This window comes from Pelodiscus sinensis, chromosome 3 (genome assembly GCF_049634645.1).
Source record: "Pelodiscus sinensis isolate JC-2024 chromosome 3, ASM4963464v1, whole genome shotgun sequence".
NCBI lineage: Eukaryota > Metazoa > Chordata > Testudines > Trionychidae > Pelodiscus > Pelodiscus sinensis.
The window spans coordinates 32,483,743-32,502,303 of NC_134713.1; the positions used below are offsets into that span (position 1 = coordinate 32,483,743).

General features: G+C 41.9%; 1 protein-coding gene across 5 annotated transcripts in view; it reads left to right on the forward strand.

Moving 5' to 3' along the window:
- Nucleotides 1–18,561, forward strand: part of EIPR1 (EARP complex and GARP complex interacting protein 1) — a 198,054-nt gene that overhangs the window by 170,462 nt on the left and 9,031 nt on the right. For all 5 annotated transcript variants that reach the window (XM_006112048.4, XM_075923545.1, XM_075923546.1 and 2 more), the window contains 2 exons: nucleotides 7,458–7,625; nucleotides 9,082–9,246. In XM_006112048.4, coding sequence (XP_006112110.2) covers nucleotides 7,458–7,625; nucleotides 9,082–9,246 — 333 coding nt within the window. The remainder of the gene's footprint in view (nucleotides 1–7,457; nucleotides 7,626–9,081; nucleotides 9,247–18,561) is intronic.

Consider the following 18,561-nt stretch of genomic DNA (forward strand, 5'->3'; position numbering starts at 1 on the left):
AGTATTACTTAAACTAGAGTTGTTTTGTAGTTCAACTTGAAAATCAGTATCTGTTTAAATCAAAATACACTAATTGTTATCTCCATAGTATAATTTTTAAAGGTAATTACCCTTTATTTTTACCATTTTAGTAACTATTGTATCAAAGATTATAGTATACTAATTCCACTCAATTATGGAATTTATTAAAAAGTCTTAGGGGGTAGCCATGTTAGTCCGGTGGCACCTTAGAGACTAACAAATATATATAGTATCATGAGCTTTCGTGGGCAAAACCTACTTCTTCAAATGAGCTCAAGGGGTTTTATTTAGGCACCTGACAAAGTGAGTTTTTGCCCATGAAAGCTTATGCTCAAATAAATCTGTTAGTCTTTAAGGTGCACTGGGACTCCTTGTTGTTTTTGCAGATACAGACTAACACGGCTACCCTTCTGATTTAAAAAAAAAAAGTGAGCCAAAACAAAAACAAACAAAAAAATGCTTCAAATATACCAAGTTAGGGACTCTCCACTTACTGTGGTTGTGATTTTGATAGGCAAAGGAATGATGATGTGCACATCTGTTCCCATAACAACAGAAGCCTCTGTAAGCTTTTTAAAGATACCATTTATCCCTTTAGCACATAGTAATTTATCATTAAACTGAGGGGATAGATGTCTTATAGTAACTTCCGTTGCCTTTAAGGGTAGATGTTTTCAAATTTAGTTCTATGGCTTCTGCAAGCCTGGGGTACAGCAATAAGTCCCCATATTTCCCAAGCTTGTGAATTTGTGCCAAAAAGGTTTATTTACTTTCAAAAAGGAAAGCTAAATATAGATATATATACAGTGAGCAAAAAACTATTTCTTCTTGTATTTCTATAATCTTGTATTTTCCATTGTTCTGTAAGAGGGCATGCACAAATCTAACTTGATATTTATAAATAAGGCAGGTTTTAATAAAAGTGTATAGGAGGCTATGTTACAGGGAAAAAGAGAAGGATATTTTTGGAGGGGAGGGGCTATTCCTTTTTCTGTAATTATTTTGGTTTAGCATGTGGTATTCACACTTGAGCTTAAAGTCTAACTATGTTTCTAAGACGGAAAGTTTAAGTGCTAAAGACCGTGCACACAATACATTGAAGTTTCACTATCTTACTAGCTCTAATGAAGAAATCTATTAACATTGTATTTAATGAGGTATCCTAGTAAACACCAGCAAAAATGTTTAGTCAGTAACTAAAAGGAAAATGCTACAGCATGGTTTACAAAAGCAAATTTCACAATTACAACTTGTTTAAATAAAACATGAAGGCTATGTCTACATTGGCAAGATTTTGCGCAAAAGCGACTGCTTTTGCGCAAAATCTTGCCACCTGTCTACACTGGCCACGAGTACTTGCACAAGAACACTGATGTTCTAATGTTTAAAATCAGTGCTTCTTGTGCAAATACTCTGACACTCCTGCTCAGGGATAAGCCCTCTTGTGCAACTGTTCTTGTGCAAGAGGCCAGTGTAGTTAGGCAACATCAATTTCTTGCGCAAGAAAGCCCGATGTTTAAAATGTCCATCGGAGCTTTCTTGCACAAGAGAGCATCTACACTGTCACGGATGCTCTTGCACAAAAGCACATCTTTTGCGCAAAGGCACATGCCAGTGTAGACGCTCTCTTACTCAAATACTCGAACGCAAAAACTCTTGCGTTAAAGAGTATTTGTGCAAAATCTTGCCAATATAGATGTAGCCAAACTATAAAACAGATCACAGTTTAGATTACACAATCCCCAACCCAGTATGAAGATCAGTAGGCTTCAGACAATTGCGTGGTAAAAATGCTTGTGTTATGTGAAGAAGTATTTCCTTTTGTTTGTTTTAAACCTGATACCTATTAATATGCTTCATGAATTTACCTAGTTATTTTTGAACCTTGTTATAGTTTCAATCTAAATGAAAAAATACCAAATATGAATAACTCTGACCTAAAAAGACTAGTATCTCTAGACTAATTTGTCTGATAGTAGGGTAGCTGTATTTCCTGGAATATAACTATCCTGCCCTAACTACCCATGATTTATATGGCTTTGATAATGTTACACCAACTGCATGTGGAGCTGCTGGTGTTTAGCCATACTGAACTCTGACGTTTCCCAAGATTTGTATGAAGTTTCCTCTGGGGAGTTTAGCAGTCACAGAAGTGAGCCGAACACCAGGCTTATTACATGAGATCTGTCCTTTAAACTACCAAATTCTGCAGGATGGACTCTTCAGACCCATGTAGTTTCTGAGCGTGGAGGGAGTAGAACTGCATAACTGGCTAGTACTGGGAAAAACAAGCAGTTTCTTCACACTAGGGTCAGCCAAACTAGCTGAGTTATAGAAAGCTCCTGTAAGTAGGCAGAAGTAGGAGTTGAAGCCAGGGTTGCCAACCGTCAGTAAATTTATGGACAGTCCATAAAAAATAAGCTGAAATTGGACATGTCCATAAAGTTAATAAAAAATGTAGGTGTCCATAAATTTCGTAAAAGTGCAATAAAATTTCAAAAAAACGGCAATTATTCGATAGCAATTAAATTTCTTCTGTGCTGCTTCAGCCATTTTACTATGGAGCAGTGGAAATTGGACGTTTTAATTGTTTATTTAGCTCAATGGTTGAGGTGACGTAACGTGAATCACGTGATCCTCGTAATGTTATCATCTGCATTATCCCGCCGAGTTAGCGTCAGCACATTGATGTATGAAAGACAACGATTACTTTTCACTCTTGGACATTTATGTCATCTTAATATGGTATAAAAATTCTGTCCGTAAAAAAAATTCTGCCCGTAAATGTTTCCCATTTTGTCCATAAATGAAATTTCTGAGGGTTGGCAACCCTGGTTGAAGCCAGGAAAGTACATTGATTCAGCCATAATTGCAGAATAAAAAAGTAAGGTAAGAGAACCAGGGAAATAAATCTGCAAAGAATGGGAAAATGAAGGAGGGAGATACTGAAGGTCTAGAATAGAAGCAGAATACTGTCAAGAAACAGCCTAGAGTTTGTAGAAAATTTTATTGAGGGTATTAGACAAATGAAAGAGGAAAATAACATAAGAATGGCCATACTGGGTCAGGCCAAAGATCAATCTAGACCATTATCCTGACTTCTGACAGTGGCCAATGCCAGGTGCTGCAGAGGGAATGAACAGAGCAGGTTATCACCAAGTGGCCGGGCACCCATTCCCAGCTTCTGGCAAACAGAGGCTAGCAACACCTTCGCTAATAGCCATTGATAGACCTTTCCTCAGTGAATTTATCTAGCTCTTTTTTGAATTCTGTTCAAATCCTGGCCTTCACAACATCCTTTGGCAAGGAGTTCCACAGGTTGACTGTGCATTGTGTGAAGAAATACTTCATTTGTTTTTGTTTTAAACCTGCTACCTATTAATAGCTATCCTTCATGTATTTACCTAGTTCTTTTTTAACTCTGTTATAGTCTTGCCCTTTAAAACATATTCTGACAATGAGTTCTAAAAAAAAGACCTTCACACTGGAACAGGAGGAGATCATCAGTAATTATAGTAAGAGCAGTGTATGTCGAGCTGAGAAGATAAAAACCAAAATGTATGGATCCCAAGAGAAAATTAAAGCAGAGGAAATCCAGGCAATGGGAATAAATTAAATGAAAATTGGAAGGAAGGGAAAGGAAGATGATGGGAAAATAGTTGAAAAAACAATTGTGGTTAAGGGTCTTTTAAGATTGGGGTAATTCTTACCTATGTTTAGAGAAAAGAAAAGAAAAGAAAAGAAAAGAAAAGAAAAGAAAAGAAAAGAAAAGAAAAGAAAAGAAAAGAAAATGTAATAGTGAAGAAAGTATATGGCATTTCAGTATCATCAATGGTATTCTACCAGTGAAAAGAATGTCCCTGCATGCATCCTTCTGAACAGTTTTTAAAGATATCATCATGCTCCTTCTCTGACCAGTCCCCATTAATACACAGAAAGTGTATCCAATGAGCCACCAATTGCATAACCATAGCCCTTTCTGTTGTATTCTATGGCAATGTGGGCTGGTACCAAAATAGAAATATGAGTGCCATCTATTACCCCATCACAGTTCAGAGATCCCATTGCTGCAAATCCATCCACTATGTCCTTCATATTGATGACAGTCACAGTCATGTGTGGAGACTATTTAATCTCTCTACACACATGCATGATCCCCCATTGTGGATTTTCCAGATCCAAAAAGATTTCCCATAGAGTGGTAGCAGTCTGGAATCGCAAGCTTTCATGGTGTAGTCACCTCTCACTTCAGCCATTGCCAAAGCTGCTCTCAGTCTGGTGTTCCTGCTCTGGAGGACCTTGGCGAGCTTTGCATACACGTTCAGAAATGTGGTCTTTCATATCTGAAGATTCTGTAGCCACTGCGTATCACCCCAAATTTGCATTATGATACAATCCCACCAGCCAGTGCTTGTTTCTTGGGCCCAGGAGCAGCACTTTACTATCTGCAATTGTTTCTTAAATACTGCCAACAACCTATGTCTCTTAGCAAACTGTCCTCAAAGATGTTGTCATGTCTCCCATTGTTGCAGTACTTCTTGCAGCTCTGTACATACCAGAGGATCATGGCAACATTAATGAGAACTCTGAAGAGCTTCAGGCGTCTATCAGAGGTGGCAAACATCAAAAAGGTTCAAGAATTATGGGATATTTTTAGCAATAGGGGGCAGAGAAAATTGCAGACTAGGAATTTGACCCTTAGCTGTCAGAGATCCGTGCCACATTATTTTTATCCCATAACACCTTGTGAAAATGTCCCAAGAGACATTGCACTCTGCAAAGGCATGTGGCACACTGGGATACTTAAAAATGGAGTGGTGCACTGCACTTTGCATGACACAGCCACTGCTGGTGAGTACATACCACACCAAAACAAACAGTCAAGCATGCTTGTCAATGAGTAATGTACAGACTCAATCTCTGGGATCCCTCGAACAAGTAAGATTTCCCCTTGGACACTTATAACTGATGAATATGTAGCTAAGAAATTAGGCCAATTCTGACAACACTCTCTGGCAGTGGGTACACGGAAGGTCTCTATCGCCGTCAGCGCTGACATTAGCAGTGCCGGTGCAGGCCCAGGCACGCTCCTTACGTTGGGCTCTTTGGTCTTCTTCATGAAGTCGTTGCTCGATCTCTGAGGGTACGTCTAGACTACATGCCTCTGTCTCCAGAGGCATGTAGATTAGGCTACCAGACATAGGAAAATGAAGCTGCGATTTAAATAATCACCGCTTCATTTAAATTTACATGGCTGCCGTGCTGAGCCGACAAACAGCTGATCAGCTGTTTGTCGGCTCAGCACGATAGTCTGGACGCGCGGGTGTCGACATCAAAGGTATTTGTCGACCACGCAGGTATACCTCATCCCAGGAGGCATACCTGGGTGGTCGACAAATACCTTTGATGTCGACACCCACGCGTCCAGACTATTGCGCTGAGCCGACAAACAGCTGATCAGCTGTTTGTCGGCTCAGCACGGCAGCCATGTAAATTTAAATGAAGCGGTGATTATTTAAATCGCAGTTTCATTTTCCTATGTCTGGTAGCCTAATCTACATGCCTCTGACGACCGTTCTTCATGGTGGTGCTCCAGGTTACCTTATCCTTCATCTGCCTCTCTCATGGTACATCTACACTGCACACTTATTTCAAAATAAGCTATTCCAAAATAGTTATCCTGAAATAGCTTATTTCGAAATAGCACATCTACACTGCAGGGAAGCCGAGACAGGATTCCCTACTGAAGATGTGCTATCTCAATTTAGAACCCCAAGAGGTACTGGGGAGGAATAACTTAGAATGGCCCTGGTGAGGGACTATTTTGAAATAGCAGCAGTGGAGTGTTCACACATGCCTTATTTCGAAATAGCTATTTCAGAATAGGCATTATTCCTCATAGACTGAGGTTTACAGATTTCAGAATAAGCCATCTGTTATTTTGAAATTCTTTCAAAATAATGGAATGGCTGTATAGACCCTCGCATTGTTATTTCAACATAACTCTAGTTATCTCGAAATAACTGTGCAGTGTAGACACACCCCAGTTGTCAGCATCAATGCCCCACTTTATCAAGGTGTTCTTAAGGCAGGGATGGGCAATGATTTTTTTGTCGGGGGCCACTTAAAACATTTCTGAAGTGGCTCCGGGATGTACCGGAAGGGGTGGGACCTCGAGCAGAAGGGGCAGGTTCCCCACCCCCAGACCATGATTAGTCTGGGGGTGGGGGAGTGCCTTTGCCCAGCCGCTCCCCCTCCTTTCTCCTAGGTGCCCATGCCTCTGGCCGGAAGGAGAAGTCCCCCGCCCCCAGGCCAATCAGGAGAGAGTGTACGAAATTTCCTCCGCTCTGTCCCCGCCCTGCATGGCACTTAAAAGCGCCACACACTCCTGGCAGGGCAGAAGGAGACTTCGCACATTCCCCCACCCCCAGGCCAATCAGGGCCTGGGGGCGGGGGAGCATGCAAAGTCTTCTCCCACACTGCCATGAGCATACAGCGCTTCTAAGTGCCAAGTGCTCCTCACAGGGCAGGGCCCGGGCGAAGGACACTTCACTCACTCCCCTCATCCAGAGGTCCTGATTGGCCTGGGGGCGGGAGAGAACGTGAAATCTTCTCCATCCCTGTCAGGAGCACCTGGCACTTCCAATCACTGCGTGTTCCTGGCAGGCGGAGGAAACTTTACTCACTCCCCACACCTCTAGGCCCTAATTGGCCTGAAGGCGGGGGAGCGGCAGGGCCTCCGCAGGCCAGATCCACCCACTTGGCGGGATCCTGCCTGCAGAAGCCCTTTTGCCCACCCTACCTTAAGGACATCCCTGTAGTGCTTCCTCTGCCCTCTACGAGACCTCTCCAGTTTTCTAGCCAAGTGCAGAAAATCTGTTCAGGCAAGTGTGTGTCAGGCATCCTGACCATGTGACCAGACCATCGTAGCTCCTGTAGGTTATTTCCTCGAAGCTGCAAAAATCAGCCTCTGCAAGTACACTAACTTTGGTCCATCTGTCCTGCTATGTGATGCCCAATATTCTCCTCAGGTACCTTTGGTAGAATTTCTCCAGATCTTTAATAACGTTGGGATGAGTATGGCATTGTAAACATCAATCTTGGTCTGCATCTCGATGTCACTGTCATCAAAGACTCTCCTCTATAAATGTCCATAAGCTGCACTGGCACTGGAGAGTAGGTAGCGGATTTCATCATCGATATCAGCATTGCTAGACGGATAGCTTCTGAGATAGGGGAAGCTGCTGACATTCTCCAACATGGATAGGCTCAATGGCTATATGCTGACATAATTTGTGTTCCTCAAAGATTATAGAATAGATGTGGCCTAGCTCTATCAGTGCCAAGGGATTAACAAAGTTACTAGAGAAATAGATTTTATTTAGTTAGCTTTCATAGTACTTTAATTTATTTAATTTCTAATGTGCGTTTTACAGACAGATCTATTACATAGAAAATGCACATGGACAACTGGTACGGGACCTGGACTTTAATCCCAACAAACAGTACTACCTGGCTAGTTGTGGAGATGACTGCAAGGTGAAATTCTGGGATACTAGAAATGTCACTGAGCCAGTGAAGACACTAGAGGAGCATTCCCACTGGTAGAATAAATTATCTGCATGCTGTTTTGTGGGTGGACAGTTTTTGTAATTTATTCTGCTAATTATTTTGCTGTTTAAAAACAATGCAAACTAGCTGTGTTTATGCTATTGTAATTCATCATTTTTCTGCATCATGGAATGGTTTTAGTATGTCACTATTTCTTGAATAATTTGTAAATTAAGAGTTGGAGAATGTTAGTCTAATTTCTAGTAAGGTATTTTCAGCTTTATGAAGGGTGAGATTCTAGGCTATGTCTCTGAAAGGCATAACACAGGGAGAAAGGGCTAAGGGATTTTAAGACACCTCTGCCCTTTGAGTTCTGGGTTACTTTACAGCTCCTGACATAATTTAGGCAGCCCTAGGGCTATGTCAATCTCAGCAGCCTCTTTGGGCTGCCTTATGGCAGTTGTATTGTCCAGCGTCTCCATAGTGCAATATGCTGCAGCCCTCACCCATGCAATTGCTCCTCAAACCCCTTGAGCCAATACAGGTGGTTGTGGGAGAACAGTCCTTAGATCAGTTTGTGCCCAAGGGTAGTATTCTCCCTGGGCTAGATCCAGGGCTTTGAGCCTCCTCCCCCTGACACTTCTACACAACATGAAGTGATGAGAGCAAAATTAAAATCTCATCCATAGCTTTAAAAAATACTAAAAGATTAACTATTCACTTTCGTAATCAAGAGAAGCTGAGCAATTTATATTGGAATTTGGGCTGCAGAATCACTTGCAGCCACTTTGATACTATTGTAGTTTGAAGATGTGAATTAAACAGAGGCAATATTTTTATTTGTTTAGAAGTTTATAGAAAATAGAACAAAAGAAATTCATAAAATAATTTGTATTAACTTAATTTGTAAAATGTAAACATTAGCAAAATCTAATCCTTTTGATTTAGGGTCTTTTGTAAGAGTACATTGTGAGATTTTGATTAATGCAGCAGTTTAATTTGAATCCATATTTTGGTTTTAGGATACTTTATTATATTTAGTATTTTTAGAATGTCTCTTTGATATATTGAAATCTATTCTTTGGCATTTACTCTTGTGGATTTATATTAGGGTTTAGTCCCTTTACTGTACTCTCTCCACGTGTAACTTATTTTGTTGAATTTTAAAGAAATAGACACAGAAAATCAAATGACATAGAAATTTACTGTCCAATGAAAATGGCAAAAACCAGTCTCTAGGATGAGGGTGTCAGATTCTACCCATATTTATAAATTCTAAGGCCAGAAAGGACCATTGTTAAATCTAATCTGACCTCCTGTATAGCACAGGCCATAGAACTTCCCTGGAATAATTCCTAGAACATAAACCATTTTACAGATTAGATTTCTCTTAAACTATTTGTTCATGTTTAAATTGAAATAAATTCTTTAAACAGTGCAATGTATTTACTTTCTGATACTGTGGAATAGACTTTTGTAATACTCCTTTTAATCATTTACATGCTATAGGGTATGGAATGTACGATACAATCATTCTCATGACCAGCTAGTCCTTTCAGGCAGCAGTGATAGCAGAATCATTCTGTCTAACATGGTATCAATTTCTTCTGAACCCTTTGGACATCTGGTAGATGATGATGAGCTGAGTGACCAAGAGGACCACCATCAAGAGAAGTATGAAATATATTGATTTTCACACAAACCTTTACAGTACAAAATGTTTTTTGATTATTTTAAGGATTAACATGCTGTGTTAATTACTGACTTCAGGATTTTTGTACACATACCTTTCAGGTATGTTGTACTTTTCAGTTTAATCCACTACATTCAAGTTCTTGGATGGGATTCACATTTCTAAAAAAAATAGAAGAGTTGTTGTAAGTTCACTGGTATAAATGGGATGGGACACTGACTGCTTGACCCAAAGCCCATTAAGTCAGTGGAAAGACTCACATTAACCTCAGTGGGTTTTGAGTCAGATCCTGAATCCACATTTAATAATATGTATTACATGAGAATTGAAAGTCTGCTTTTCATGAAACTTCCTCATTATTCCTTCTTCCTTAGTAATCTTTTAAGAGATTTAACTCTCTAGAGTTAAACTTCCACAAGCAATCATGAAAAGAAGAATGAAAATATATGTAAAATAATACCAAAATTAATTTCAGAACTAATAACTAATTTTCAGAACTACCCAGCATAGTTGTTTTTGGGGGGAATTAGCTGTAGTTTTCAGGCCTGGGACAGTCCACAGTCTCAGGTAGCTATTGGCAGGCAAATAAATAGTCCAGAGCTCAGGGCAGGGCAGCAGGCAAACAAACAGTCCAGAGTCCCAAGCCTTGGTTCAGGAAGGGGCAGCAAACAAATAAACAGTTCAGACTGCTCCAAGCCCTTGCTCAGGGTGGGGCAACAGGCAAATAAACAGTTCAGAGCCCTAAGCCGTGGTTCAGGGTGGGGCGACAGGCAAACAGTTCAGAGCCCAAGTCCTTACTGACTCAGTTCAGATAGGAGTACCCAGCTGGATCCCCTTGCTCAGGTGAGGGTTCAGTAGATGTGCGCTGCAGTTCTGGAACAGCTGAGGTGGGAAACTGCCACCCAAGGGTGGGGTAGCAGGGGGGACACAGGCCCACCCATTCCACTGCGTCCCAGCCCAGGGCTCTAGTAGCTGCAGAGTGGTCTGCTGTTGGGTCAGTGAGGAGCCACACCACAACATGCTGATCTGGCTCTGGCCCAGCCAGATGGTGATTGGCTATCCCTCTTTCCACGCTCTCCCCCTCACACTGTACCTGGATCCAGTTCAGGTCCTCTGGGCTCCGTCGCTCTGGAACCTCTGGCTAAGTAACCAGTCCTTCCTGGCAGTCACCCAGTTGTGGGCCCAACAACCCAGGCCAGTCGTCAGATTCCCGAGGATCTAGCTCCTCCTTTGGGTGCACCGGGGAGGCTTCTGGTTCCTTCGGTAGCTGGGACCTCGCTAGTCTCTCTGGCAGGCCTTTTATATCCCTAGCTCTGCCTCCTGGTTTCTGGTCAGGTGGGTCGCTAGGGCCAGGTGCTGCCCACCAAGGCTCGGGGAGGGTCTCCTCCCCCTTGGGGTCAGCGGGTGGCCACTCTGCCCCATTACAATATTCTACTGGGCTTTACAAGTAAAGGACCTTTGATTATTTTCTGGGGTTCTTTGTATGGTAAATAAAATGTAATAAATAAAATCCTTATGATCCCTAGATCACCCACTTCCCCAAATCCCTATTAGAAAAAAATAGGACAAACTTAAAAATCAAGAAATGGTCTGGTAGCACTTTATAGACTAACAAAACATGTAAATGTATCATGAGCTTTCATGGCACAGCCCACTTCTTCCTGAAGCCCACAAAAGCTCATGATACCATCTACATGTTTCGTTAGTTTATAATGTGCTACCAGACCATTTGTTGTTTTTTTAAGTTTATCCTGTACAGACTAACTCGACTAACCCCTGAAGCTTCAGAAAAAAATAGGTTTTGCATTATTCCCAGAAAGTTAACAATTTCAGGCTCCAAAAGGGAGTAATGATAGACATTAGACACCCTTATGAAAGCTTTAGGATTTTGAAGGGGTGGGGAACCCAAGGCCCAGGGGCCAGAAGCATCCCTCGGCTTGCCTGGATACATCTCCTGAGGCTTGGGGCTCACTCCTGCCCAGCATTGGGGAGCCCACGTTGGTGCTCCAACTCTCCTGTTGTCCCACTATGGGGCTGGAGTACACAAAATCCACTAGGTTGGGGCCCCTAGGCTCTGGTGTGCAAAGGGATGTTGGAAGCTTTTTTCTCCTCAATGGGAGTGCCACGTCAGTGAGGGTTTGGTTTTTCTTTTTTGCTTCTCACTTGTATGCAGCACTTGACTGATTTTTCTGTGGGTCAGCAGCCTCCAACATAAGGATGTTAACTAACGAGTAATTTACTAGTCGAGTAGTCGAAATTTCCGTCAACCACTCAATGAGTAGATAAGCACTTATGTATTCCTCCGTTGACACATACAAGAGCCTCCACTGGGGATTCTTGTAAATTTCAAAGCTGGCACGCTACACGCAGCCCAGGGCCAGTGGGACGTCCAAGGCTGTGTTTTAAAGGGGCAGCACCACACAGAGCCCAGGATCAGTTGCCACAGTGTTTCAAAGTGTCAGTGCCGCATGGAGCCCAGATACAGGTTCCATGTGGCATTGCCACTTTGAAGTACCCTCTCTTCCCTACCTTTGCTGCCTCTATTTAATAGAGTCAGCAAGATGAAGGAATCGACTAGTCGGCTCAACTATCTGATAAGCATTTGTTTATTGGGTAGTCAACTAGTCCTTAACATCCTTACCCCAACCCAAAAAATGGTTCCTTATCCCTGTATTAGAAGATGATATCCAATTTGGAGAAGAGAGAGCAAGACGACCCATGTGGAGGTAGAAGGCAATCAGAAAAAGAATGATTTCACATTTGCACCTTTATAAGGTTCTCCAATGCCTCATATGGTTTGTAAAGGCCATCATTGTTCCTGTCCTGAGCAATTCTTAAATGTTTCTTACAACTGAAAGAACTCCCTAGTCAAATAATATTAATCTGTGAGAGGAGCGCTTGGGAGCCAGCGGCTCCATCTGTGGGACCAGGGATGCACTGCCCAGCCCTATCTCCAGCCAGGAGTTCCTGGCAGGAGCAGCATCTCCTTGCCCCCAGAATATCCTCGCCGTGGGGGAGGGTGTGAGTTTAGGCTGCATTTCCTGGTCTCCCCCAGTGTCACCTCATGGGAGAGAAGGACCAAGGCCAAGGCCAGGGTCAGGCCACAGTTCCCACTGGAGCTGTGTTGCGGTTCCCAGCCCACTCCACAGCTTCTCTTCATCATGGGTGGAGCGATACCAGGCTGTTATTCCTGATTCACCCAGCATGTCTTCATTGGGCACGGGGAGTGCCTTTCTCACTCCACCCCCACCAGCCTCTCCTCCTCAACCATTTTTTGGGTTGGGGTAAGGATGTTAAGGACTAGTTGACTACTCAATAAACAAATGCTTATCAGATAGTTGAGCCGACTAGTCGATTCCTTCATCTTGCTGCCTCTATTAAATAGAGGCAGCAAAGGTAGGGAAGAGAGGGTACTTCAAAGTGGCAATGCCACATGGAACCTATACCTGGGCTCCATGCGACACTGATGGCTGGGCCATTGTTCCCAGCAACCCCCCCTCAGTGTGTCCTAACAGGGTGGGGGACAGGACCTCAGCCCACAGTTCCCTTCTCTCTCCCCCATGTCTTCTCCTGAGAGCCCCCTCCTTTTCTAGCTCATGGAAAACTGTCCTATTCCAGGCACAGCCTGTTTTTCTGGCATCACCAAACCCTGACCTTGCTTTAAGTTAGGCTACGAGGAAACTGCATATCAAATTTGATCATCCTAGCTCTTACCATTTAGGAGAAGTTCTTGAACAAACAGACTCATGGACAGACAAGAAAACAGACAGATGCACATTTCTAAAATGTATAAATAGATGTAAACAAAAATTACGAATTAGGTAAAAGCTTCAATTCCAACAGCTTTCCAAATATGTTAAGTACTGCAAAGCCATGATACCAAGTGCTACAAGCAAATAGATACACTGGTGGAAAAAGCTTAGATTTGTTTTATACTATGTCAGTACAGCGCTACTGAATACTTCATGCAAGTAATATAGAACATCACTTACAGTATTTTAAAAATGTGTTATCTCTTGATGCACACAGATAGAGAAACCTGCAGAAGAGGCAATTCTTATTAGCAATTTCATTTTTTTAAAAGAATACCCCAAAGAATCTTGATCTATTAGGTGCCCAGATGATACAATAATGAGTGCAGTATAACTAGCTTCTGAAAGCAACCAGGTTTTTAAGTTCCTTGAATAATAGTTTAAATTAGGTTTCATTGTACCCATACAAAACACATAGAATAAGGGTTTATATAAGATACATATTTACTAATTACATCAGTGGCAGCAAAATTAGGACAACACTGAGTACTCTTGAAAATCCTACACTCTACTTTCTTTACAGAAAGAACCTTTTCTATGCCACTTTACCATTCATTGTCCCTATATCTCGGTCTGCAGACTTGAAGATTCTCTCTTTATTGTCCATAGTTTTAGCTATGTTTTTTGGATCAGTTTATATGCTCTTTCAACTATAATAGGAACCATGTCTGTGTCATTTTTTCTGTCTATTTTTGATGTTTTGATATTTTGTTTATCCATATTTCATTAACAATAAGATTTTAATTTTCAGGTGTTCTTGATTTCTGAGGATATAGGCAAAAGTTTGATTCAGTATTGTGTTTCAGAGCCAGGTGGCTTTTAGTTCAAGTGGTAGAGGCTCATGCACTAAGCTCCAGGGGTCCCAGGTTTGGTTCCATCTGTAGGTATTACACTTTCTCTCTCTTTATTACATCTCCGAGTATTTTTGCATTGTGTCTCTTGGTGTCTGTCTGCTCTGTTAAAGTTCTGCATCCATTAATACTGTTCCTCCCCAGTTTTAAATAATGTTATTTTGAGAAACTATATGTTGTAATTTGCTGTGTTTATTTATCCTAATGTCATATAAAATACACTTTTTTTAAATTAATCTCCTTGAAGCATTTCAAAATACTGTCATTCATGTTTGCTGACGTATCTCAGCCTTGCACCAGGAAAATTGTAGTGCTTAAAAAGAAGTCACTAAAAAGAGTTTTTAGAGGGGAAAAAAGCCATAGTGCAGTGTTACATTATTCCAGCTGTCCTTTTGACAGTCTCGCAATTATCTAGAACTTCTGAACATCAAGAAAACGGTATGTAAAGCTTAGGAATGCTAAGCTAATGGTAACTGCCACTAACACTAAAAACTGAGGGGAATGGTATGTCTTCCCCCCCATTCTCCCTCCCCAACAAGTGCTTAGGTGTATTCCACCGTGAGAGTGATGCACTATATGATCCTAGAGCTGGAAAATTTTGAAAGCAGTGTCAGTTGATCTGTGCATGTGTGCTGGCTCGTCTCGTGCATCTGACCAAGGAGGTAAAAGGCAAGGCAAACACATTGCCTCTCTAGTTCCTTCTCATCGCTGCATTGTCCAGGTTGGAACAGTCAGTGTCTGAAACGTCGGCTTTCTTCTTTATCTATGAAAATATTTTTAGGTATATGTAAATAGATGGAAAGTTTTAAACTTTGTATCTGCTTACTTTTAGTGTTTTAAAGTTAGTCTCCCTGATATGGGGAGCCTCTCTAACCTCCTCCCCATTCCAATTGAGTGTTGGACAATGCCCAGGACTCTGAGCTTTTAAGATTTGTGTTTCCTGACTACGATCCTTCTTTATCATCAATGGCCACCAGTGCTGTTTATACTGCTATGGGGAAACCCACATTTTGGCAAGTTGTAGTATTTGCTGTTCATTCCCCAGCCATAACCAGAAAGGGTGGGAACTTCACCCACCCAAATCAGGACTGAAGGAGTTAGTTGTCAGAGATCCCTTAGTAGGATCTTATCAGAGAAGCATGGAGCATTATCATAAGCATGAGGCTGTCTTCTTTCAAATCAGCTTTGAAGAAGTCATATCCACCAAGCACTAGTTCAGTATAAGAGAACTTAGGAGGAATTAAGTCTCAGAGTCATGATAAGAAAGCCCACTAGTACAGGGCTTCATCAGCACTGTATTGTGATCAGATAGTACTGATTCCCCCAAGCACAAACTGCAGGATCCACTAGTGCCTACAGTTCTATTTCTGTCATCAGTGGTTGAGGCGCAGACTGTCTGTACTGGCTCTGTCAGTTGAACTAGACAGGAGCCCTCTTACTTCAGGAAAAGCTGAGGCCAATGCTCTTCTTGAGAACATCTTCCCTTTTCCAGTCTCAGAAACACCTACTCCTTCATCTTCCCTCTCTTTTGAGAGACCGTAATAGGAGAGTCATCATGTTGGAGGAAATATGTCTCCCATTACATCTTGGAGCTATAACCAATAAGGTAGCCCATCAATATTGCCATCAGGACTTTTCTCCTTGCAGATAGATACTGAAATGCACATGTGTTTGTCCTTCAAGACACACTTCTTGGTAAGAAGATTTGGGCCATTTTGAACCCAACCTCCATCTCAAATACATTGAGAATTGTTGGTATCCAATGCCTTGTGGACTACCACTATCCCCACTCAACCCCTCTGGTTGGCCATACAGGGGTCGTCTTGGGATCAATATCATCCCATGGAGTTTCACTTGTCTGCTGGGGAGTCACCACAACATCTCCTTTGAAGGGATAATCAGAGCCTTATGAGGAGGAGGAGTGCACACCAGATGCAAGAGTTCTACTAGATCCAACAAAATTGTCATCATCATCATCAGATGAAGTAGTGACTCCAATGTCCAGGTTTCTTGTGCAGAATTGCAGGGGCACTGCAGATATCTCTTGAGGAGTTCCAGGATCCTCAACACAAGCTCTTGTTTTGGACCTCCAACTGCTGCACGATAGTTCTCCAAGTTAATGAATCTCAGAGGGGTGGCCATGTTAAGCTGTAACTTTAAAAAGAAATGAGTAGTCCTGTGGCACCTTACAAACTAACAAAATATATAGAGAGAATCATGAGCCTTCATGGGCAAAGCCCACTTCATCCTGGATCCAGTTAGAGTGGACTGGCATATCCCAGCTACTTGCACCGTATACCAAAGAGTACAAAAAAATGCTACTGTATGCCAACCAAGAGGATGGGATTTTTGTTCTCTCAGGGTATGTCTACACTACCACCCTAGTTCGAACTAGGGTGGTAATGTAGGCAACCAGAGTTGCAAATAAAGCCCGGGATTTGAATTTCCCGGGTTTCATTTGCATCTCGCCGGGTGCCGCCATTTTTAAATGTCCGCTAGTGCGGACTCCGTGCCACGCGGCTACATCCATTCCAGCTTCATCCATTCCAGCTATATAATAGTTCACGTCCTTTCTCCACTCCCTTACTCACATGAAAAGATACTCAGACAGGAAGGAAATCTCTCTCTAAATGAGGAGTGGTAGAACAGGTTCCTCTTCAGTACCAAGAGAGGGGTTTTATTTTTACTTTTACTTTTACTTTTTTCTTCAAAAAGAAAGGCTTACAAAATGGTCCTCCTGTTCACCAAAGTCACTGTGCCTTCATGATGTCAGACAGTTTCATAAGTATCTATTATATCAGCAAACAGAAGCGAGAGCCACTGCCCCATGTGCAGAAGGAATCAGTCTCTGGAATTGGTGCATTAGCAATCAGATTACTCTGTTGGCAGCTAGACTTTTTTTTGCCATGCTACCGGAATGTGCTAGCAGACTTTCTTAGCCGACCATGTACAGTTGATCATGAGTGGGAGCTTCATGAGTCTTTGATAAATAATCCACCAGGAACCTGTTTTCCCAAACAAATGGAACATGCCACATATATGGTTGCCCAGATGATTCTTGGGCTGCCATTCGTAGGCAAAGCTCTATTCCTTCTGAAGTATATCTTCCCTCCACCATCACTCTTCTGCCAAATACTGTGCAAATTTGAGGAACAGGACATGAATTATTCTCATTGCTCTCAATTGGCGCACACAATTTTGGTTCCTGAATGCTCTTACACGTCATCTGGGGCACTGATCATTATTCATATGGTTCCTTATCTCCCGATAAGGGGGAACACCAAGATCAGGCATCCCAATCTAGCGTTGCTTCATCTCGGAGCTTAGTTTTTATATGGGTATTGTCCTTACAGCAGTCATGTTGTGTAGCTATACAGAACATTCATTCTAATAGTAGGAAGGATTGCTCTAGTAAATGTTACCAAGCCAAATGAAGTGTTCCTTTGTATGAGCCTTTTTTCAGAAACCTCACGTGCGCCTTTATTTGGGACTTCTTTCCTTGAAGACAGTTGGTTTGTCAGTCAGTTTCTTATGACTTCTCTTGTCAGCAATGTGTGCTTACCTTCTGCCTTCATAAAGTTACCTGATCTTTGCACGTCCTCTGAATAGCTGATTCTGGAGAGACCTAATCAGGTCTATTCCAGCTATTAAGAAACCTACACGTCAGTAGGACTTGAACCTTTTTCTCTCAGTACTCTGTAAGCCCCCTTTTGAACCATTAGTTTCTTACTCCATCTCTCCTATCAAGTAAGACTGCATTTTTGGTAGACATTCCCAAAACTTCATGCATCCTCATAAGAAAGGAGGTTTCATTCCCTCAACATTAGGTGAGCCTGAGCCTTTTACCTGCAGAGAACAAAAACAATCAAGAAATCCCCTACAGTATGTCTACACTTGCACCCTCTTTCGAGAGAGGGATTCAAATGCATACGTTTGAAATTGCAAATGAAGCCAGGATTTAAATATCCCATGTTTCATTTGCATATTCACGTTCTGATGCTATTTCAAAATATCGCTGTTTCGAAATAACAGACGCTGTTAAGATGCAGTTATTTTGAGAGAAAACCCTTCTCTCGAAATAACCCTTATTCCTCATATAATGAGGTTTACCAGTTTTTCTCTCGAAATAACCACGTCTTAACAGCAACTGTTATTTCGAAATAGCGCTATTTCAAAATAGCGGCATAACGTAAATATGCAAATGAAGTGCGGGATATTTAATTCCCGTCTTCATTTGCAGTTTTGAATGTTTGCATTTGAATCCCTCTCTCGAAAGAGGGTGCAAGTGTAGACATTCCCCTAGACTCTTTGTGGCCAATTCAGTGGTTTTCAGTCTGTTTACCTTTGTGGGTCTCATGTGCAGCTTTTAAGTGTTGCGTTGTCCACATCCACATAATATAGAGCCTACTGATGAGGCCTAGAGAATGTCACCTGGGCCACAGCTGTATGCTGATTGGGCTACAAGGGGACTGCAAAGTAGGGTTGCCAGGTGTCCGGTTTTGAACCAGACAGTCCGGTGTTTGAGCTTTCTGTCCGGGAAACAAATTGAGAAAATACCAGATAGATAAATGTCCAGTATTTTCTAATTAAGTTTTTATTATTATCATGAGTATCAGTATGTAGTTGTGTACTG